Source organism: Rana temporaria, chromosome 5 (assembly GCF_905171775.1).
Source record: "Rana temporaria chromosome 5, aRanTem1.1, whole genome shotgun sequence".
NCBI lineage: Eukaryota > Metazoa > Chordata > Amphibia > Anura > Ranidae > Rana > Rana temporaria.
In genome coordinates, this window is record NC_053493.1 from 393,316,949 (window position 1) to 393,339,873 (window position 22,925).

The 22,925-nt window shown below is 44.5% G+C and overlaps 1 protein-coding gene across 1 annotated transcript; it reads left to right on the forward strand.

Annotated features, from left to right (window-relative positions):
- The first annotated feature begins 215 nt into the window (after positions 1-215).
- Positions 216-20,882, forward strand: SQLE (squalene epoxidase). Its single transcript, XM_040354953.1, has 11 exons — positions 216-872; positions 7,075-7,327; positions 7,920-8,100; positions 8,696-8,792; positions 11,183-11,296; positions 11,434-11,605; positions 12,695-12,790; positions 13,461-13,603; positions 16,181-16,277; positions 17,084-17,171; positions 20,059-20,882. The coding sequence occupies exons 1-11, from the start codon at positions 618-620 to the stop codon at positions 20,249-20,251; spliced, it is 1,689 nt and encodes a 562-aa protein (XP_040210887.1). The 5' UTR covers positions 216-617; the 3' UTR covers positions 20,252-20,882.
- The last annotated feature ends 2,043 nt before the right edge of the window (positions 20,883-22,925 follow it).

A 22,925-nucleotide genomic window follows, 5' to 3' on the forward strand; every position in this document is an offset into this window, starting at 1 on the left:
CCCGTGCGCCGCGAAGATACGCCTCGATGTATGGAGAGTCACGCCCCAAGGGTGTGATGACCAGCTCTGGTTGCCCGGCAACCGCCGCCGCTGGTTGCTGAGGCTGCGTGCTGGCTCCGCCCCAGCATGCTGCATCCTTGTAGAATGGCTGGGGATTGGTGGAGCCGGCCGGCTTGCCCTGACATCTCTCCATCAGTAAGAGGTGTGTGTGAGCGGGAGGGGCTAGTGTAGCTGGTGATCCAGCATGATAGGCTGTGCACACTCCCCTCTGCATGAAAGAAAAGGCTTGCCAGGTGTGAGCTGTCACACTAACTCACCTAGACTGGGAGCGCCTGCCTGCCTGCTGCGTGCAATGCTTCATGCCTGGCACTCAACCACCTCTATGAGCAAGCACTGAATTATTTATTCTTTTCATTATTATTTAGATTTTTTTCTTCAATTTGCTGACTTTTTTTTAAAATAGAAAACAATTTTTTGATTTTTTTTTGTGACATTCACTTCCTTAATTTTAAGTGATTTCCATACGTCTGTATATTCAATTATCCCATTGGAAGGCCAAGGGGAGCGTTCAGGTGATTTGGATCCCCGTGTTGGAGGAGACCGGCGGTGACTAGAAGATGTGGACCTTTCTGGGGGTGGCCACGTTCACCTACGTCTACAAGAAGTGCGATGATCTGCTCAGCACCCCCCGCTTGGAGGTCATGGTGGCCGTGGTGCTGTGCTGCACCGTCGGGCTGGCGCTGGCTTTGTTCCGCTACCGGGGACGGTGGGGGTCCCAGAAACAAGGGGGCCCCGGGATTATCTCCAGACTCTTCAACCTGAATGGTCCCCAAAATCAGAAGGGGAAACCTGGAATACAGGGGGACAAGAAGGTAAAGGGGGGGCAAGAGGGTAAAGGGGGGCAAGAGGGTAAATTACAAACTTTTCATATTTACTATTCATCCATCACTCTGTATAAATCTATAGATCTACATGTCTGTCTGTATCAAGATATCCATGTACTGTCTGTCTGTCTGTCTGTCTGTCTGTCTGTCTGTCTGTCTATCTATCTATCTATCTATCTACATATTTATTTATCTATGTATCTATCTATCTCATGTCTATGTATGTATGTATGTATCTATCTTTCTATTTATCTATCTATCTCATGTCTATTTATCTATCTACGTATGTATGTATCTATCTATCTATCTATCTATCTATCTATCTATCTATCTATCTATCTCATGTCTATGTATGTATGATAGTATCTATCTTTCTATTTATCTATCTATCTATCTATCTATCTATCTATCTATCTATCTATCTATCTATCTATCTATCTATCTAATGCCTATGTATGTATGTATCTATCTTTCTATTTATCTATCTATCTATCTATCTCATGTCTATGTATTTATCTACGTATGTATCTATCTTTCTATTTATCTATATATCTATCTATCTCATGTCTATGTATCTATCTACGTATGTATCTATCTATCTATCTATCTATCTATCTATCTATCTATCTATCTATCTATCTATCTATCTATCTACGTATCTATCTATCTATCTATCTACGTATCTATCTATCTATCTATCTATCTCATGTCTATGGGCCAGATTCACATAGAAGAGCGGCGGCGTAACGTATCGTAGATACGTTACACCGCCGCAAGTTTTCATTGCAAGTGCCTGATTCACAGAGCACTTGCGATGAAAACTACGCCGGCGGCCTCCGGGGCAAGGCGGGCCAATTGAAATGGGCGTGTGCCATTTAAATTAGGCGCGCTCCCGCGCCGGACCTACTGCAAATGCTCAGTTGCGCAATTCCCGTCGTACTTTGCGCGTACTTCCGTATTGCCGGACGGCTTACGCAAACGACGTTGATTTTTAAATTTCGACGCGGGAACGATGGCCATACTTTAGACAGCAATACGTTTGCTGACTAAAGTTAGGGCACCTAAAACGACGACTAACTTTGCGACGGGAAACTAGACTAGTGGCAACGTAGCGAACGCGAAAATCCGTCGGGGATCCACCGTAACTCCTAATTTGCATACCCGACGCTGGTTTACGACGCAAACTCCCCCCAGCGGCTAAGATCCGACAGTGTAAAACAATTACACCTGTCGGATCTTATGGATATCTATGCGTAACTGATTCTATGAATCAGTCGCATAGATAGAAACAGAGATACGCCGTCGTATCCCTTTTGTGAATCTGGCCCTATGTATCTATCTACGTATGTATGTATCTATCTCGTGCCTGCCTGTCTGTCTGTCTGTCTGTCTGTCTGTCTGTCTGTCTATCTATCTATCTATCTATCTATCTATCTATCTATCTATCTATCTATCTATCTATCTATCTATCTATCTATCTATCTATCTATCATAATTTAACTCATTACTATAAGGCATTACATTGAGCCTATCAAGTCTGAAATAAAAACCCTCTGTGTTGCAGCAGAGCAGCCAAATCGTATTCAAACTCTCATTTTCCAAACACAGCATTGATTTCAGTTGTAGAAAGTCACAGACAGTTCTTATCGCATACAACACCAGACTGTACGTGTTCTGTACATGACACAGGCTTCGGTTTAGAACAAAAAAATAAAATCTTTGTTGTATTTTAACATGACAGTTATACAATACAAGTCACATGACAGTTTTTACCCTGTCAATGATGACATCATAGATCCTAAAATATAGAAGATTGTATCGGAGTGATATCATAACTTGCTCGGTATAAGCAATCATTACTACTTTTTATTTATTTTTGTTAGTAATATTCTTCTTCTTTCTTTTTCTGTATTCTTTTTCTTCCTTCTTCTTTTTCCTATTATTATTATTGTTGTTTTTATTACTATATTCTGTGAAATTTGTTATGTTCTCTCTACATGACGAGAACATTTTTCTCTAAATGATTTTATAGTTCCTCTCCGTAATTACATAATATTACATTTCCTTTGGATCTTCCCATACAGACATGTATTTTACAAGCGTGCACATCCCTCTGATGTTTTTTTTTTTTTTTTATAAGCGTTGCAGGCTGCAATGTTATGGTGTGAAACAACACCTATCATGACTGAAGTATGGCGGCTGCTAATAATGTCTATTTTTTTAGACTACGATAGTTGCTCGTCACGCTGATCCACTGACGTCAGTGCTGCCTGAGTCACTGTTACCAAATCAGCAATTATGATCTAACAGGCTGAATACTTGTTTGGTGTTTGTAATGTAGATAGTATTGAAGCCAGAGGATTTGCATGGCAGCCAGGCCACCGGCAGCTTCATAAGATCAGCAATGGCTGCCCACTGTGTTTATCTTCATCCCATGATGGGTTTGCTTTTGATTCTTCAGCTATAATATTGTAATATAGATCACTCTCTGTCACTCTGCATCTATCTATCAAATATATCTATATCTACCATATATATATATATATATATCTATATCTATATATATATATATATATATATATATATATATATATATCTATATCTATATCTATATCTATCTATATCTATATATATATATCTATATATATATATATATATATATATATATATACAGGGCTTTTTTTCAGCAGGAATGCGGAGGAACGCAGTTCCGGCACCTCCAGCTCTGAATTTATGCAATAGCAAGTGGTGCTGGGGTGTACTTGGAGGGTCTATTAATGCTGGCTGCTGGGGGATCTATTGTTGCTGGAGGGGATCTATTTTTAAAGGGGAGGTCAGTTGTCGCTGTAGGGGATCTATTGTTGCTGGGGGGGGGCTACTGGGAGACAATCGTTGCTGGGAGACAGCAACTGTTGAGGGAGGGGTCTATTGTTGCTAGCTGTTCAAAGTCCATTGTTGCTGGGGGAGCTCCATTGTTGCTGGCTACAGGGGATCTGTTTTACTTCCTATCATATACAAATTACTTAGCACCACAAATTGATACATGGTTCTGTATCCATTACTGAGAGGGGGGTAGGGGGTGGAACCAAGGAATGGTTCTCAGAGGTGGGTAGGGAGTGGAACCAGGGAATGGTGCTCAGAGGTGGGTAGGGAGTGGAACCAAGGAATGGTGCTCAGAGGTGGGTAGGGAGTAGAACCAAGGAATGGTGCTCAGAGGTGGGTAGGGAGTGGAACCAAGGAATGGTGCTCGGAGGTGGGTAGGGAGTGGAACCAAGGAATGGTGCTCAGAGGTGGGTAGGGAGTGGAACCAAGGAATGGTGCTCAGAGGTGGGTAGGGAGTGGAACCAAGGAATGGCGCTCAGAGGTGGGTAGGGAGTGGAACCAAGGAATGGTGCTCAGAGGTGGGTAGGGAGTGGAACCAAGGAATGGTGCTCAGAGGTGGGTAGGGAGTGGAACCAAAGAATGGTGCTCAGAGGTGGGTAGGGAGTGGAATCAAGGAATGGTGCTCAGAGGTGGGTAGGGAGTGGAACCAAGGAATGGCGCTCAGAGGTGGGTAGGGAGTGGAATCAAGGAATGGTGCTCAGAGGTGGGTAGGGGGTGGAACCAAGGAATAGTGCTCAGAGGTGGGTAGGGAGTGGAACCAAGGAATGGTGCTCGGAGGTGGGTAGGGAGTGGAACCAAGGAATGGTGCTCAGAGGTGGGTAGGGAGTGGAACCAAGGAATGGTGCTCAGAGGTGGGTAGGGAGTGGAACCAAGGAATGGTGCTCAGAGGTGGGTAGGGAGTGGAACCAATGAATGGTGCTCAGAGGTGGGTAGGGAGTGGAACCAAGGAATGGCGCTCAGAGGTGGGTAGGGAGTGGAACCAAAGAATGGTGCTCAGAGGTGGGTAGGGAGTGGAACCAAGAAATGGTGCTCGGAGGTGGGTAGGGAGTGGAACCAAAGAATGGTGCTCAGAGGTGGGTAGGGAGTGAACCAAAGAATGGTGCTCAGAGGTGGGTAGAGGGTGGAACCAGTGAATGGTGCTCAGAGGTGGGTAGGGAGTGGAACCAAGGAATGGCGCTCAGAGGTAGGTAGAGGGTGGACACAACAGGTGACTCAGAAGTAGGGAGTTAATGAACCTATTCTCTGAGAAAAAAAGCCCTGTATATATAGATCTATCTATCTATCTATCTATCTATCTATCTATCTATCTATCTATCTATCTATCTATCTATCTATCTATCTATCTATCTATCTATATAGATAGATAGATAGATAGATCTGTCTATGAAGCAATTATCTATCTATCTATCTATCTGGTATGACTCTAACATTTCTGTTTATTTTATAATTGCAAATACATTAGAATAGATCCGAGTCTCCATTACAGCTACACCCTCTAGCCCAGTTTTTCCAGATCTCTTAGTCATTAGAAGACTAGCATTCTCAGATACAATAAAATGGCGTTCTGAGTATGTGAAGTTATTTAGGGATCACAATTATAATACATTGCTATAATAGCTGCAGCTATTGATGTTCATGGTTTATGTTTGATGGAGGTCCCAATCACACGACTGATACCGCTGGCAGGTAACGCAGGCTCACCCAAGGGATGGAATCCAAGTGATAACTTGGTCTTCACTAGAGCACCCTGCAAGGAATGATGGGCCGGTGACTCTAGTGGCCCCCCAGGGTACTTCGGTGAAAGCTGTTATCGGGATACAACCCTTAGGTCCTTTTCACACTGGAGTGGGAGGTGCGCTGACCGTATAGCGCCGCTATTTTTAGTTTTGGAATTGCAGCGGTATTCGGCCGCTAGCGGTGCGGTTTTGACCCCCGCTATCGGCCGAAAAAGGGTTAATACACCTCTGTCAGCGGTATTTCCGCGGCGTTCCATTGTTTTCAATGGAAAGGAGCGGTAAACACACCGCTCCTCTCACCACTCCAAAGATGCTGCTGGCAGGACTTGTGGAGCGGTCCCGTCAGCGCATTGCCTCAGTGTGAAAGTCCTCGGGCTTTCACATTGAGACTACAGGGCAGGAGTTTTTCAGGCAGTTTTTAGGCGCTATTTTTAGCGCTAAACCGCCTGAAAAACTCCTCAGTGTGAAAGGGGTTTTAGGATCGCCCCACCAAGGGAACAGGGTGGCTACAATCCAGAGATGGTACATGTTAGCAGAAGGGTCGGCCTGGCAGTAGACAAGAGCATAGTCAGTGTTCAGGAGAAGGTAGGGTTGCCACCTTTTCTTCAAGCCAAACCTGAACAGTTTAGCGGCCTGGGTCACCTTTGGGTAACCCCAAGGAGATCAGTAATGCAGTGTGCATAGGGGTGCCACAGAGTATAGTGGGTGTGGCCAAATTGCTCTTGCTGACATCATTGCCCTGCCCCCCCAGTGATGTCAAACCTGCCCCAAGACAGCCACCCATAGCTCCCAGGTGGCAACAATCGAGCAACTATCTTGGTTACTGAGGGAGCCACAGCCGGTCTGAATAATTTGTCCGAGTTTACCTGAAACCCAGACTGTCCAGGTGAATCTCAGACAGGTGGCAACCCTAGGAGAAGGTCTAGCCAGGAGGCAAGCAGAAAGATAGTTGCTATCAGATTGAGGCAGGCAAGATAGTTTTTGATATCCAGGCTGAGGTCAGGAACAAGAGTATCGGGAACAGGCAGAAACCCCCCAACAGGGGCAGAATACCCAAGCATAGTTGGCCCGTCTGGGTCGACGGGTAAATCAAGAAAAATAAACAAGCGCACAGAGTAGCTGGTAGGAAGTCATGAAAGCAATTTTGATTGGCTGCCAAGCTCAACAAGCACAGTTCGTTTTTTCAGGTACTTTGATAAATAAGGATCGTTGTTAATGACTGGATTGGGTTGATTTACTAAAGGCAAACAGACTGTGCACTTTTCAAAGTGCAGTTGCACTCTGCAAGTGCAGGTGCTCCAGAGGTTAGTAAATGAGGTAAAGCTTCACTTCGCAAAGAATACCCAATCATGTGTAAGAAAAAAAAAAAAAGAAAAGCATTTTTGCTTGCACATGATTGGATGATGGTAGTCGGCAAAGCTTCTCGAGCGACTACACTTGCAGAGTGCACCTGCACTTTGCAAAGTTCACAGTCTATTTGCCGGTGTGTCTGTTATTGCAGAAAGAGAAGTGTGCGCCCTTTAGATACTAATATCTGTATGGTTGTATAATTATGTGGTTATATTTTGCAGAGCAAAACGAACAACAACATTAATGGATCTGTAGTCACAAATGGAGCTACTGCATCTGGGACCATGACAAGCGATGAGCCCGAAGTCATCATTGTGGGGTCTGGAGTGCTTGGCTCAGCATTGGCTGCAGTGTTGTCCAGAGATGGCAGAAGAGTAGCCATCATTGAGAGAGACCTGAAGGAACCCGATCGTATAGTGGGGGAGCTACTGCAGCCAGGAGGGTATCAGGCCCTGAAAGACCTTGGCCTTGGTGGTAAGTGAAGAGGCATGAAAGCTGAGAGGTGTTTGATGATCAGTTTTAACACATTTGAAACCACAACAAATTTACCACCAGTTGAACAATAAACCATTGGCAACCACTGAAAGGTCATTCCTTTCTTGCTGGTTTTTGCCGAGAAACTCAATCGTGTGTACGAGGCCTTACACATGCTATCACAAGCATGAAACTGCAGGCTTGGTTGGCTTATATCAGGTTGGGTCTCCACCCTGAGACTGACCACATCAATCACCATGCAGGTGGATAGACAGACATAGAGAATGTATCACAACCAAAACCAGGATGCTGGAATGAGACCAACAGCTGTGAAGGATAAGAAAGTGCTACACGCTCCCGACAGTACAAATGTGTGCTTAGATGCATGGACTGCCTAACCTAACGTTTTAACAGCTTTTATTTCTTATCTATTGCCAATAAACAGTAAAAGCTTTAGTCTGCTAATGATGTAATGGAAATGGAGATCCTTTTATTTGCATATTATTAACACAAGCAGCGTAGCATCTTCAAAATCTGTCATCTTCTTAAATATGATGACAATGTGGTTCCTCACAGTGTGATATATTTGCAGATGCAGCGGAAGGTTTGGATGCCCATGTCGTACATGGATATGTTGTCCATGACATTGAAAGTAAGGCAGCGGTGGAGATTCCTTACCCAAAGAATGACAAGGACCAGCAGCAGTGTGGAAGAGCTTTTCACCATGGCCGCTTCATCATGGGGCTTCGCAAGATGGCCATGGCTGAGCCAAAGTAAGTGTAGACCTCTGCTGCAGTGACTGGTTGAGCACCCAATATTGTAACTCCCCTCTGAATGGACCTGAGTGACTGTATGAGGCCGCGTACACACGGTCGCTCCAAACCGATGAGAATGGTCCGACGGGCCATTTCCATCGGTTCACCGCTGAAGTGGTCTGATGTGCGTACACACCATCATTCCAAAAACCGATCGGATCAGAACGCGGTGACGTAAAAACACACGACGTGCTGAATAAAACGAAGTTCAATGCTTCCAAGCATGCGCCGACTTGATTCTGAGCATGCGCGGGTTTTGAACCGATGCTTTCTGTACTAACCATCGGTTTGGACCGATCGGGCAGCGGGCCATCGGTTAGATTTTAAAGCATGTTTTAAAATTTTGGACCGAAGGACAACAGACCAATGGGCTATACACACGGTCGGTTTGGACCGATGAAACTGAACCTCGGTCCATTCTCATCGGTTTTGTCCGACCGTGTGTACGCGGCCTGAGAGAGCAGAAAGACAACTTTATGACCCTCCTAATCCAGAAGGAAGAGGGGTCGAGGAGGTTCATTCCATTCTGTTAGTCTTCTGATTTCTTTTTCAGCACTCGATATATTGAGGGGACAGTTCTGCAGTTAATCGAAGAAGACAACGCCATCCTTGGAGTCCAGTATAGGGACAGAGAAACAGGAGATGTGAAGGTATGATATGACAAAAAGATGCTATGCTATCCTCAGACAACTCATATCTTTGTGTCCCACCATAATGTTATACTTTGGTCGTAAAGAGATCTTCTTCTGGGTTAAAGGAGTTGTAAAGGTTCATGTTTTTTCACCTTAAAGCATTCTATGCATGAAGGTGAAAAAACATCTGATGTTTTCCGGCCCCCCGATTTACTTACCTGAGCCCTCGAAAAGTCCAGCGTCGTTAACGAGCAGGCTTCTCGACTGGGATTTTCAGCTCACTCATTGGATGATTGATAGCAGCGCAGCCATTGGCTCCCGCTGCTGTCAATCAAACCAATGATGCGGCACGCTGGGGGCGGGGCCGAGTGATACAGTCGGCGGCTATAGCTGAAAATACCCCCCTTGGCTTATACTCAAGTCAGTGTACCTGAAATTATTGAGAGGCTGCAGGTGTCCATTGTTTCCTCCTGGTCCCTTTCTTTGATAGGCGTTTCTCAGCAGACATAGTTCCCCCCTATCACGAATGTCCTCTTATCCTCGGACTCAGTTTCCCAGCAGACACTGTGTTCAGTGTTCCGCCAATCACCGATGACTTTTCATCCTCGGACAAGAGGACGTCCGTGATTGGCTAAAAGCTGCTCGGTTGTTATGCCGGAGGAGCGGGAGGGGACATCCCCACCCCTTCCGCCGCCTCCCACAGTTCTCACCGGGCCTCCCACCGCTCTCACCGGGCCTCCCGCCCCACCGGGAGACCCGATCCACAATCCACCGCCTCCAGTGTCTTGCCCCAGACTGGAACGAAGGCGTAAACGGCTTTGATCCAGTCTCCGCAATGTAAACACGTAAGCGCCGTCATGATGTCACTTCCGGGTTACTCGGCTGCCAATGGCGCCGGATTCAAAAAAATGCACAGTATTCAGAATCGCAGTTTTCGGCGATCTGAATACTTTGAAGTGCAAAGGAGGGATCGGGGGTCTAAAAGACCCCCGATCCCTCCATAAAGAGTACCTGTCACCACCTATTACTGTCACAAGGGATGTTTACATTCCTTGTGACAGCAATAAAAGTGATAACATTTAAAAAAAAAAAAAAACACAATGTAATATTATAAAAATAAATAAGAAAACTTTTTTTTTTAAATCGCCCCCCATCCCGCCAGCTGGCGCAACAAAGAAAACGCATACGTGAGGTAGCGCCGTGATCGTCAGAGCGAGAGCAATAATTCTAGCACTAGACCTCCTCTGTAACTCTAACCTGGTAACCGTAAAAAAAGTTTAAATCGTCACCTATGGAGATTTTTAGGTATCGTAGTTTGTCGCCATTCCACGAGTGCATGCATATATAAAGCATAACATGTTTGGTATCTATTTACTCGGCGTAACATCATATACATTATACAAAAAAATTGGGCTAACTTTACTTTTTCATTTTTTTTTAATTCATGAAAGTTAATTTTTCCCAAAAAGTGTTTAGAACATCGCCGCACAAATACTGTGCGACATAAAATATTGCAGCAATCGCCATTTTATTCTCTAGATTCTCTGCTAAAAAAATATATAGAATGTTTGGGGGTTCTAAGTAATTTTCTAGCAAAAAAATACAGATTTTAACTTGTAAACACCAATAGCTAGATTCACAGAGAGTTACGCCGGCGTATCAGTAGATACGCCGTCGTAACTCTGAATCTACGCCGTCGCAAATTTAAGCGTATTCTGGAAACCAGGTACGCTTAAATTAGGCTAAGATACGAGCGGCGTAAGTCTCCTACGCCGTCGTATCTTAGGGTGCATATTTACGCTGGCCGCTAGGTGGCGCTTCCGTTGAGTTCGGCGTAGAATATGCAAATGACTATATACGCCGATTCAGAAACGTACGTGCGCCCGTCGCAATTAGTTACGCCGTTTACGTTAGAGATACTCCGGCGTAAAGATAAAGCTGGTCCCTAGGTGGCGCAGCCCATGCAAGGTATGGACGTCGGAACAGGCCTATCTTTTTACGTCGTTTGCGTAAGTCGTACGCGAATCGGGCTGGACGTAATTTATGTTCACGTCGGAACGGCGTACTTTGGAGCAATGCACACTGGGATATGTCCACGGACGGCGCATGCCATCAATCACGTCGGGTCACGAGTAATTTACATAAAACACGCCCCCCTCATCCTCATTTGAATTAGGCGCGCTTACGCCGGACCTTTTACGCTACGCCGCCGTAACTTAGGAGGCAAGTGCTTTGTGAATACAGCACTTGCCTCTCTGGCTTACGGCGGCGTAGCGTATATGCGATACGCTACGCCGCCTTAAAAGTGAGCCGCCCTACCTGAATCCAGCTACAAATGTCAGAAATAGGCTTAGTCATGAAAGGGTTAATTATAGCAGATTGTTGATTTTCAAATACGTTTATTGCAGGAACTTCGTGCTCCACTTACCGTTGTGGCTGACGGGCTTTTCTCCAAATTCAGAAAAGATCTTATTTCCGGCCAAGTCAAGGTTTCCTCGCACTTTGTAGGATGTATTCTAAAGGTACGTATCTTGTACTTGTACTTTTTTTTAACACTTGCCTTTCATTGTGAATCAGCTTCTATGAGTTTCGAAAAACGTTATTTATGTCAGAATAAAGATTATGTTGATCACGTCAATTTATTCTCTTTTTATTTTAGAACTCCCCCCAGTTTAAGCCCCACCATGCAGAGCTTGTCCTGGCCAATCCCAGTCCAGTTCTGATTTATCAGATATCGTCCAGCGAGACTCGAGTCCTGGTTGATATCAGAGGAGAAATGCCCAGAAATCTGAAAGAGTACATGCTGGAGAACATCCTACCACAGATGCCTGGTAAGTCTGCACTCCATAACAACTGGCATCCTCTCAACATGTTTCATTGACCATAGATCTGTATGAAGTATTTTAGACGCATGTGGTGGGAACGACATACAGTATATAACAAATATAATGTATTTATCGGGGTATACCGCGCGCCGGCGTATAACGCGCACCCCAAGCTTAGAAAGGTAGTTTAAGGAAAAAAAACTTAAATTTTTGCCCTGCGTCCATCGGCGGCCTTGTCCAGCGTCCGTCTGCGGCTTCCTTGCGCGGGGTCCGTCCAGCCTTGTGGGTGTCCGTCTGCGGCTTTGGAGATGTCCGTCGGCGGCCTCCATCCAGGTGTCCGTCTCCGTCCAGCTTGTCCGTCTGCGAGTCCATTCGCACCTTGCCCGGGGTTGCAGCGGTGTTTGTTTTTGGATTTGGCGCCGAGATGAGCCGGATTTCCTGTGTGTTCTACTTCTCTCGGCTCCTCTCGCGTGGCTGCGGGCAGAAACGAGCATGGCCGAGCCTAGCCAAGTGCGCAGTACACTCGGCTCGGCTCTAGGCTGCGGTGGGTGGAGCCGAGTGTGGCCGAGCCTAGCCGAGTGCGCAGTACACTCGGCTCGGCTCTAGGCTGCGGCGCTCAGAGACAGCGGGGATAGGCATATATCGCGCACCCACGATTTCCCCCTGATTTTAAGGGGAAAAAAGTGCGCGTTATACGCCGATAAATACGGTATTTTATTCTATGCATTATGAAATGTCCCCATATTTCTTAAATGAGACCATTCTTGATCGGACAACAAAGAGAAGATACCATTTGATAAAACGACTCCATTTGTATATTGGGGTTGATTTACTAAAGGCAAATTCACTCTGCACTGCAAGTGCACTTGGAAGTGCAGTCGCTGTAGATTTGAGGGGAAGATCTGAAATCAGGGGAAGCTCTGCTGATTTTATCATCCAATCATGTGCAAGCTAAAATGCTGTTTTTAATTTGCCTTGCATGTCCCCCTCGGAGCTACAGCGACTGCACTTGCAAGTGCACTTGTAGTGCAAAGTGGATTTGCGTTTAGTAAATAAACCCCATTGTGATGTAAATATGACATTTCTTCATAACAGATCACCTGAAAGATCCATTTCTACATGCTGTGGAAAATGATCGACTGAGGGCAATGCCGGCCAGTTTCCTCCCACCCTCACCAGTCGACAAACAAGGTACACATTTTTTTTATATTACATTTAAAGGGGTTTTAACGTTTTTTTTTTTTTTTCCAAAACAACAAACATGTCATACTTACCTCCTCTGTGCAAGGGTTCTGCACAGAGTGGCCCAGATCCTCCTCTTCTGGGGTCCCTCAGTAGCGCTCCTGGCTCCTCCTCTTCTCGGGTGCCCCCACGGAGAGCCGCATTCCATGGGGGCACTTGTGTGGGCGCGCTCCCGAGTCCTGTTGCTGAGTCCATTGACACAGACAGCAGGACTCAGCCCTGCCCCCCGACTTCCGTGTCTCTGGATTTGATTGACAGCAGTGGGAGCCAATGGCTTTCTCCTGCTATCAATCTATCCAATGAGGACCCGAGACAGAGGCTGGAGCTGCTGTGCTCATCCCCATCGCCGGAACGATCGGGTTCAGGTAAGTAAAAGGAGGGCTCTGGGGGGGCTTGCTGCACTGCAGAAGATTTTAGAATAGAATGCATTAAGGTGAAAAACCTTGAGGGTTTACAACCCCTTTAATTCAATTCAACTTAAGCTTTATTTGTGTAAATGACAGCTTTGATGAGTTATGTTATCCATTAGCCTGTCTTTGAAATGTTTCTTTAAATGTCTTATTAAACAGAACAGCTAATACATTATATAACCTTATATATCTCTGTGTTGCTTGTGCAGGAGTTCTGCTGCTGGGGGATGCATACAACATGAGACACCCGCTAACAGGTGGCGGAATGACTGTTGTACTGAATGATGTGAAAATTTGGAGGAATCTCTTACAGGATCTTCCAGATCTGAATGAACACTCACAAATACTGCAGGTAAGGTATTCACTGGAATTTGGATCTTCTGTACTTAGCTCTACATTTTGTAAAAGGCAGATTATCAGAAATAGTTACAGAAAGATTGCTTGCTTGTCCTGCCATATTTTGGTAATGGTGCTACGCATACCGTAACATAGATTGTTGGTATCAATGGAAGGAAGTATGCCCCATTGTTGGTGTCAATGGAAGGAAGTATGCCCCATTGTTGGTATCAATGGAAGGAAGTATGCCCCATTGTTGGTGTCAATGGAAGGAATTGTGCCCTATCGTTGGTGTCAGTGGGAGGAATTGTGCCCTTTTGTTGGTGTCAGTGGAAGGAAGTATGCCCCATTGTTGGTATCAATGGAAGGAAGTATGCCCCATTGTTGGTGTCAATGGAAGGAATTGTGCCCTTTTGTTGGTGTCAGTGGGAGGAATAGTGCTCCATTGTTGGTGTCAGTGGATGGAATAGTGCTCCAAGGACTGGATAAAGGCAAGCAAAGTGCCATCATTTGTAGACCACTGCTGTATAAGCTGCAACTCTCTCTAACTCAGTGCTTCTCAAATAGTGGGGCGCGCCCCCCAGGGGGGGCCCGAGGCTCCATAAAGGGGGGCTCGTTCCGGACCGCGGCGATCGCGCCATTTAGTATCCGCTTCTGTCCCCAGCCTCCTCCGTTAGTTAGAGGAGCGGACGGCGGGCGGAGGGACATTTTTGAACTGGGGGACGGGACCAGAGAGGTAGCAGCCTGTCATGTTGGACGGCAGGTGATTGGCTGCTAGGAGGCGGTCCTAGCAGCCAATCACCAGTTCGCCCAAAAGTCTCCCCGCCCCGCCCAGTGCTGCTGCGGCTTCACTTGACGAATATCCCGCCTCCTGCTCTCTGCGCTGAAAAGTTACAGGTAGGAGTGGAGAGGGAGGAAGGGAGGAAAAATATATGGAAATGTTAAGGACGAGGAGTGGGGGCTGTGCTGTGGGGGGAAAAGGGGGGTTATGTGATGGGGGAAACTGTGTGCAGGATATGTGATGGGGGTCATGTAAAGGGGGCAATACTTTGTGGGGGGGGGGGTATGTGATGGGGGTCATGTAAAGGGGGCAATACTGTGTGGGGGGATATGTGATGGGGCAATACTGTGTGGGGGGATATGTGATGGGGCAATACTGTGTGTGGGGGGATATGTGATGGGGCAATACTGTGTGTGGGGGGATATGTGAAGAAGGGCAATACTGTGTGTGGGTGGATATGTGAAGAAGGGCAATACTGTGTGGGGGGATATGTGGATACAGTGTTATGCAGAGGTGTACTTATAACAATTTTATAGACAAATGATACTATTTACAGTCGCGCGGGGGGCGCAAAATGTTTTCTTCTTCCTAGGGGGGGCATGACAGAAAATAATTGAGAAGCACTGCTCTAACTGGAGTTTACAGAGTGGCTAAAGAATCCATCCTCTCCCCCTGTGTTGCAGATTTGGATATTTTCACTAAGGCCTTGTACAGACGAGCGAACCTGTCCGATGAAAACGGTCCGCAGACCGTTTTCATCGGACAGGTCCGCTCGGAGATTTTGGTCTGATGGTTGTACACACCATCAAACCAAAATCCCCGCGGACAGAATACGCGGTGATGTGGCGGTGACGTTGACGCCGCCACGTCCGCAAACCCGGAAGTTCAATGCTTCCACGCATGCGTCGAATCACTTCGACGCCATGCGCGGGTTCTCGGGCCAGCGGACATGTCCGACGGACAGGCTTCCAGCGGACAAGTTTCTTAGCATGCTAAGAAACTTTTGTCCGCTGGAAAACTGTCCGCTAGGCCAGAAAATTGTCCAGTCGGCCCTACACACGACCGAACATGTCCGCGGAAACTGGTCCGCGGACCAGTTTCAGCGGACATGTTCGGTCGTCTGTACGAGGCCTTAGGGGTGTACTCAATTTGGTTGGCAGTGGTTCAGACATTAATGGCTGTGTGTTGAGTTATTTTGAGGGGACAGCAAATTTACACTGTTATACAAGCTGTACACTCACTACACAACATTGTAGCAAAGTGTCATTTCTTCAGTGTTGTCACATGAAAAGATAGAATAAAATATTTACAAAAATGTGAGGGGTGTACTCACTTTTGTGAGATACTGTGTGTTTATATATATATATATATATATATATATATATATATAGTAAATTGAGACACAGAGACAGATAGATAGACAATTTATATGTGGACTTTGCCATGAAGGTTCTCACTTTTGTGAGATACTCTATATACATATTTATATTTTTAAGCTCCTATGAGCACGGCCCTCTTAACCCTATATAAACCCTGCATTACATAAATAAATAAATAAATATATATATATATATATATATATATATATATATATATATATATATATATATTTCTTTTTTTATAAAATATATATATATATATATATTTTTTTTTTTTATGTTTGAACTAGATGGACTTTTTTATTATTTATTTTCTTGTAAAAAAAAAAAAAAAAGAAGACAAAACACACTCACATTTCCTTGCTCTGCTTGATATAAATAATACAGTAATACAGTGTCTAGTATTATATTGACAGGCGGAAATTTCTTTCAGGCTAAGAAGAGGTTTTATTGGTCCAGGAAGAAGTCGCACTCATTCGTGGTGAATGTTCTGGCCCAGGCTTTGTATGAGCTGTTTGCTGCTACAGATGGTGAGTGGAAACTGTAATCTGATATACAACATGACGGTGACATCACACTGCCCGGTAACAGAACTCTGCATTGTTTGCTGGAGAGAGGGGAAAGCATGCCATGTAATCAGATTACCAGTGTGGGAAATGTAATCTGACAGACCAAATATTTTTTTTTAAAACCTTAAAGGGCCACTATGCCATTTGTTTTAAAACATGAGCGCTGTAAATACCTAATTTGAGCTTTCTTTAGGCCGGTCACGTGACTCCCGGCTGCTTTACAGCTACAATACACGGCTTCTGTAGAGTAGACGAGTGGCCATGTGATCTCCCCGGCTGACGTCAGAGGGAGATCATGGCCCCTCCCTCAGAAGAAATGTATCTGAGCTGTAAAGCGGGCGCGAGTCATGTGACCGGCCTGAAGACAACTCAAATTAGGTATTTACATCACTTGTTTTTGAAAACGAATGACAATCTGCTATGCCAGCCTCTAATAGAGGGGCTGGCATAGACTTGTATACCACTTCAACAAAGGACAGACAGCAATAAAAACGGATCAGGTGTTCTGATACCTCTCCACTCTATCCAAAACTAAACAAAGTTCTGCCTTTAGCTATACTTTATCACTTTTGTCTCTCTGACTTTGCAGTGGTTAATATAGAGGTGTTTTTACAAGCAGTGAATTGTAGAGCTGCATATTATATCATAAATGAAAAACTCTGTTTCCCATAGCAAAATCAAACTACTTTGGCAAAAGAGAACCCACATGGGCACTATAAATATGAATGAGCTGCAAGAGTCTAACGTGTCCTCTTTTTTCTTTGTAGATTCTTTGTACCAGCTGAGAAGAGCGTGCTTCAATTACTTCAAGCTGGGAGGAGAATGTGTGGCCGGCCCCGTAGGTCTTCTCTCTGTGTAAGTGATCTATGTACAATGGTACACTTCTTCTATACAGAAACACTTCATTGCACATACTGTATATAAAGGGTCAAAGTGCATAGTTCAGTAACCAATCAGAACTAACCCTTCAACCAGTACTGGATCCAGCTCCCAGGGCAAAGATCCAATCCCTCCCCCACTGTTAATACATGCTGTAGAATAGGTGTACCATCTTGCGTCCATTCTTTGCCCCCTTGCTTCACTGTGCACAGGGCAGCTGTCCCTCTTGCCCACCCCTTGTCCCGACCTTGTTTTCAACCCTCTATAAACTGAAATCTGATTGGTTGTTGAAGGTTACAGCACTTTGCACTGCTTGGCATGTGTTTACACTCATACCTCCCCAACATTTGAGATGGAAATGAGGGACTGTGACGGACCCCCGTACTCAAGATGAGTCTGTCCGCCGTATCGCTCCTCTGTCCAGTACCTCACAATCGAGACCCCTTAGCTTTCCCATTCACTAGTCGTGGCTCAGTGTAGGGTAAAACATCAGCCACTTTATTAGAACCAGAATACAAGTCTTATATACAGTTAAAGAGGAGGAGATTCCTACCTCCTGCTCATATTACTCAACAACTGTAATCAGAAACATAAATGAACACAAACTAATTAAAGGGGAGTTCCACCCACAATTTCACTTTTTAAATATAAATACCCCTGTAATACACAAGCTTAATGTATTCTAGTAAAGTTAGTCTGTAAACTAAGGTCCGTTTTGTTAGGTTGTTACAGCATTTAGATAGTTTATAATCTAGAAATAGACCGTGGCCATCTTAAGTGTGGGCATCATGAAGCCAGACTGTATGACTTCCTGGATTTCAGCTTTGCATATCTCGCACATGCTCAGTGCACAAGCGATGTAATAGGTTTCAGTCAGGTTTGCAAGGACTACTGGGAAACATGATGCCTATCCCAGAAACCCTTGCAAATAGCCTAGGCAAATAAGGAGGAGGAAGTAATGAAGGACTACAAAATAAAGGTATTTACAAGCAACAAATTAAATAAAAATTGTCCATTCTGAACACTATGAGATTAGGGCATGCAGCACAGACAAACATAAAAAAAATGGGTGGAACTCCACTTTAACTAATCCCTTAAAGCAGCCGATGTGACTCCCCAACTACAATACACATTATCTTACATATCAACACAGAACTCCTTTATACAATTGCAGGGTTAATTAGCACAACCAACAATGGGTGAAAAGACTCCTAGAAGCCATACTAGACTCATTTACATTATAACAGACAACAGACAGACAGGTGGCTGGAGTTGATGACATTAGCATCTAGCAGTATGTGTCCCAACATTATGAATCGGTCACTATTTTTTTTTTTTTACGAATTTTATTTTGTTTTGAAACAAACAGAGAAAAGAAAAAAGAGACTGAGTATATTCCATACATACATATATTTCATACATAACGGGATGTTCAGTTCTATCTATAATATACATATTCTACAACATTCCCGTGTCTTACTGCACTTAGTGGCCTCTTACCCCCTAGGCCTAACTGTCTTACTTCCCATTAAGACCATTGTTTTTTTCATGTACGTACAAGTGGACAACCAATCCCCCCCCCTCCAGGGTCCACTTGCACCATTTCTAACATGGCATATACAGGGTTCCCAGAATCTGTGTGTCTTGGGGGGACATGGACCTGAATCCTAGGCATACAGCTCACAAAGAGCGCCGTTCCCCCCAAATGCCAGGGCCCATATTCGGTAGGCAAGAGGCTAGCATTCAGTCCCCTCTAAAAGCCTTTGTCCCGGCTAGGTCTGTCACAGGGACACCTATTAGCAAATGTAAGTAGGCATAGGACACACCCCCTGCCACACCCCCTTAAAGGAGAATTAACCCTCAAAAAAGTTACCGGTATTTAAATCCATAAGGGCTTTTTTTTTTTACCACTATTATTCCTTTATATTGGCTTTTAACATTTTAAATTGAATGAAAGGTTTAGTGCTGGGAAACACTTTTTTGAAAGATAAAAAGTGCATTTTATATACAACTATAAAGATCAGACCAAAATGAGGGACACATGAGGGGGAAAGAGGGACATTGCTCCAAATCAGAAACAGTCCCTCCAATTTAGGGACAGTTGGGCGCTATTTTTACACCATTATTAGTAACCTGTTAGAACTCTACAGCTATGAATATCAATAATAAAGTTGACTGTTCTGTCTTTCACCTTGCGTCCATTCTTTGCCCCCTTGCTTTTCTGCGCCCAGGGCAGCTTTCCCTCCTGCCCACCTCTTGTCCCGGCCCTGCATTTAACCATCTATAAAACTAAAATGTGATTGGTTGTTGAAGGTTACAGCACTGTCTGGCATGTGTTTACACAATTATTAGTAACCTGTTAGAACTCTACAGCTATGACTATCAATAATAAAGTTGACTGTTCGGTCTTCCCACCTTGCGTCCATTCTTTGCCCCCTTGCTTTTCTGCGCCCAGGGCAGCTTCCCCACCTGCCCACCTCTTGTCCCGGCCCTGCATTTAACCATCTATAAACTAAAATGTGATTGGTTGTTGAAGGTTACAGCACAGTCTGGCATGTGTTTACACAATTATTAGTAACCTGTTAGAACTCTACAGCTATGACTATCAATAATAAAGTTGACTGTTCTGTCTTCCCACCTTGCGTCCATTCTTTGCCCCCTTGCTTTACTGCGCCCAGGGCAGCTTTCCCTCCTGCCCACCTCTTGTCCCGGCCCTGCATTTAACCATCTATAAACTAAAATGTGATTGGTTGTTGAAGGTTACAGCACTGTCTGGCATGTGTTTACACCATTATTAGTAACCTGTTAGAACTCTACAGCTATGACTACTAATAATAACGTTGGCTCTTCTGTCTTCCCACAGACTGTCTCCCAAACCCACAAAGCTCATCGGACATTTCTTCGCCGTCGCCTTTTACGCCGTCTACTTCTGCTTCAAGACGGAGCCTTGGCTAACGAAACCCCGTGCCTTTTTCAGAAGTACCGCCATCCTGTACAGAGCTTGCGCTGTCATCTTCCCTCTCATCTACTCAGAAATGAAACACTCGGTGTATTGATTACTGGAAGAGGAAACGTTCCCGTCTCTCCGAGCATACAAAGAGGGGCCTCGTGATGTCAAAACAAGACTACTAGGCCCATCACACTGATTCCTAATCTTAAAACAGAAGAATGATTGCAAAGCGCAGCGTGACTGCTTGTCCACACAAGCTTCGGATTAGACATAAACAGGATCCAGAAACCCGAGACGTGGTTGCTGCCAGATGCCAAATCAATATTACATTTCTGGTATTTGCATTGGCAGCAGTCTGGTACAAAAATGTATTCTAGATCTTTTTATGAAGTATATGGAACAGACAATTACCCAGCAAAAGGGGGGCTGAGAACGGTACCGGCGCCACGGTTGATTTTACCGTTTCAATAGAGACAAACTTCTTATGAACCAAACAGTATTTGTGGGTCAGTTCCTGGATCAGATACTGGCCACAGCAGTCCTGACGTTTTCATTTGAAATACAGAACTTGATTTTCTACCTTTCCTTTAGTTGCATAAACCGAAAAACGCAGCCTGAGTGGGATATGCAACAGGTTACTGAATGCCATCAGTTACATACTCTTCACCAGAGACCCCAAACTTTCTCTTGTAGGCGCCATTCAGAAATAACAACTGGTCAACATGAGTAAGAAAAAATAAAAAGCAGCAAAAATTGTTAAAAGGGTTGCATACACAGTTTTACACAGAGTGCCGGTATAAAAACGAAGGTTAAAACTGGAATATATAAGAGACCTGGAAGAAATTATGAAATCATTTTCAACTGGATTTTCTACCTAGCATTTAATGGAGATTACTGAAGTGCTCTTCTGTCCTCCATGTGACACTTTGCATAATTTACAATAGCCTTAGTTCACTGAGCTATAATGCATGTGTTATTTGCTATAACCATAATTGTTATTTATAGTCATTTGACTGTCAATTTCGGCTCTCTTTGGCTTCTGTTTTTGACAATATTGGCTGTTATGGCTCATAATGATTGCTATTGCTTAGTGCAGCCTTTCTCAACCTCCAGATGTTGTTTGGGGTTCCTTGAGCAATTCATTTCTGCCTCTAAGGTAAATAACCACTGACACCAGGGCCGCCATCAGGGGGGTACAGGCAGTACACATGTAAGGGGCACGGATGTTAACCCCCCTTTTTTTTTGTAAGGGCCCCGGAGGTCCCCAGATGGCAACCCCCCTTTTTTTTTATTCATTTTTATATATATATATATATATATATATATATATAATTAAAGGGCGCAGAGGTCTCGGGGCCCTTATTTCTTTTTAATTCTTTTTATATATATATATATATATATATATATATATATATATATATATATATATATATATATATTTTTTTTTTATTAAAGGGCCCAGAGGTCCCCATGTGGCAACCCCCCTTCTTTTTTTTTTATATATATATATATATATATATATATATATAAAAAAATGTTTTTGTTTATATTATATATTTATATATAATTTTATTAAAGGGCCCAGAGGTTTCTTTTTATCAAAGGGCCCAGATAGCTACCAGCTTCCCAGAACACAATGGGGGGGATGGGGGGGACTGACGTTCTGCCCGCAGTCTGTGTGGCCGGAAGTGGGTGCAAATACCTGTCTTTAGACAGGTATCTGCACCACCCTCCCCCTGAAAGGTGTCAAATGTGACACCGGAGGGGGGGAGGGTTCCGATCAGCGGGCGTGCCACTTTAGGGTGGAGCTCCGCTTTAATTTCACCCGTGGCTAATTGACCTCCCATCTGATGGTGTCTGCGTAGTTCCAGGTCCAACACCACTTGGCAAAGTCAGTGGCATGACACCAATGATCTTTTTAGCCATCTGGACAGCACTGTGAGGGGGTCATTCTTCCAACTGACCAAAGAAAGAGACATTTTTCCCCAGTGGCCCCCAATGAATTTGTTTAACGGGTTCACGGAAACCTAAAAACGATTTATAGGGTTCTTCTAAGGTAAAAAGGTTGAGAAATGCTGGTACAGAAAGTGTTCAGGCTCTGCTATGAGGCTGTTGGGAGCTACATGAAAGGTAGTCGAGAGCTGTATGCAGCTTCCAAGCCATTGACTGCGGGCACCTGTAACGGACAGGTATGCTTGCCTTTGTTGGCATGTTGTAGCATATTATTGTAGCATATTATCTGTCTTTTAAGCAGTTTCTGCATTAGTATGCTTAACAAATTACATTGAATCTAGTTTTTTTTTATAAAAACAATTGTGTTTTTTTTTTCTTGCTGCTTTTTGTGGCCATGTCCAATGTCTGTAAAGGTTCATCAGTTCATGGTATATCAGGAACGTTCAACATTACACAAGTCCAGTTGAATGTGACCTCTACTACTAGCTAGCTCTAGACCATGCCCAATGTATATTATTTATTTCCATTAGTGCTATAGTGCAGGGCGATGTTTTCAAGCCTTACTTGTACCTTATACAATGGGGGTTGAGTTACTAAAATTGGAGAGTGCAAAATCTGGTGCAGCTGTGCATGGTAGCCAATGGGCTTCTAACTTCAGCTTGTTCGATTAACCACTTGAGATCCGCGCTATGGTCGAAAGACGTCCACAGCGCGGCTCTCAAGTGCCGGGTGGACGTCCCTGGACGTCCTGTTGTTGTTGTTCCCTGTGCGCGGGGAAACAACGTGCCCGGCGCATCGTTCGGGTGCCTCGCGGCCGCGATGTCCGC

Excerpts from the sequence above, each read along its gene's own strand:
- SQLE (XM_040354953.1), top strand. The coding sequence starts at position 618 with ATGTGGACCTTTCTGGGGGTGGCCACGTTCACCTACGTCTACAAGAAG. Across the intron at positions 873-7,074 it reads GAATACAGGGGGACAAGAAG|AGCAAAACGAACAACAACAT; the intron begins GTAAAGGGGGGG and ends TATATTTTGCAG. Across the intron at positions 11,297-11,433 it reads TTGTAGGATGTATTCTAAAG|AACTCCCCCCAGTTTAAGCC; the intron begins GTACGTATCTTG and ends TTTTTATTTTAG.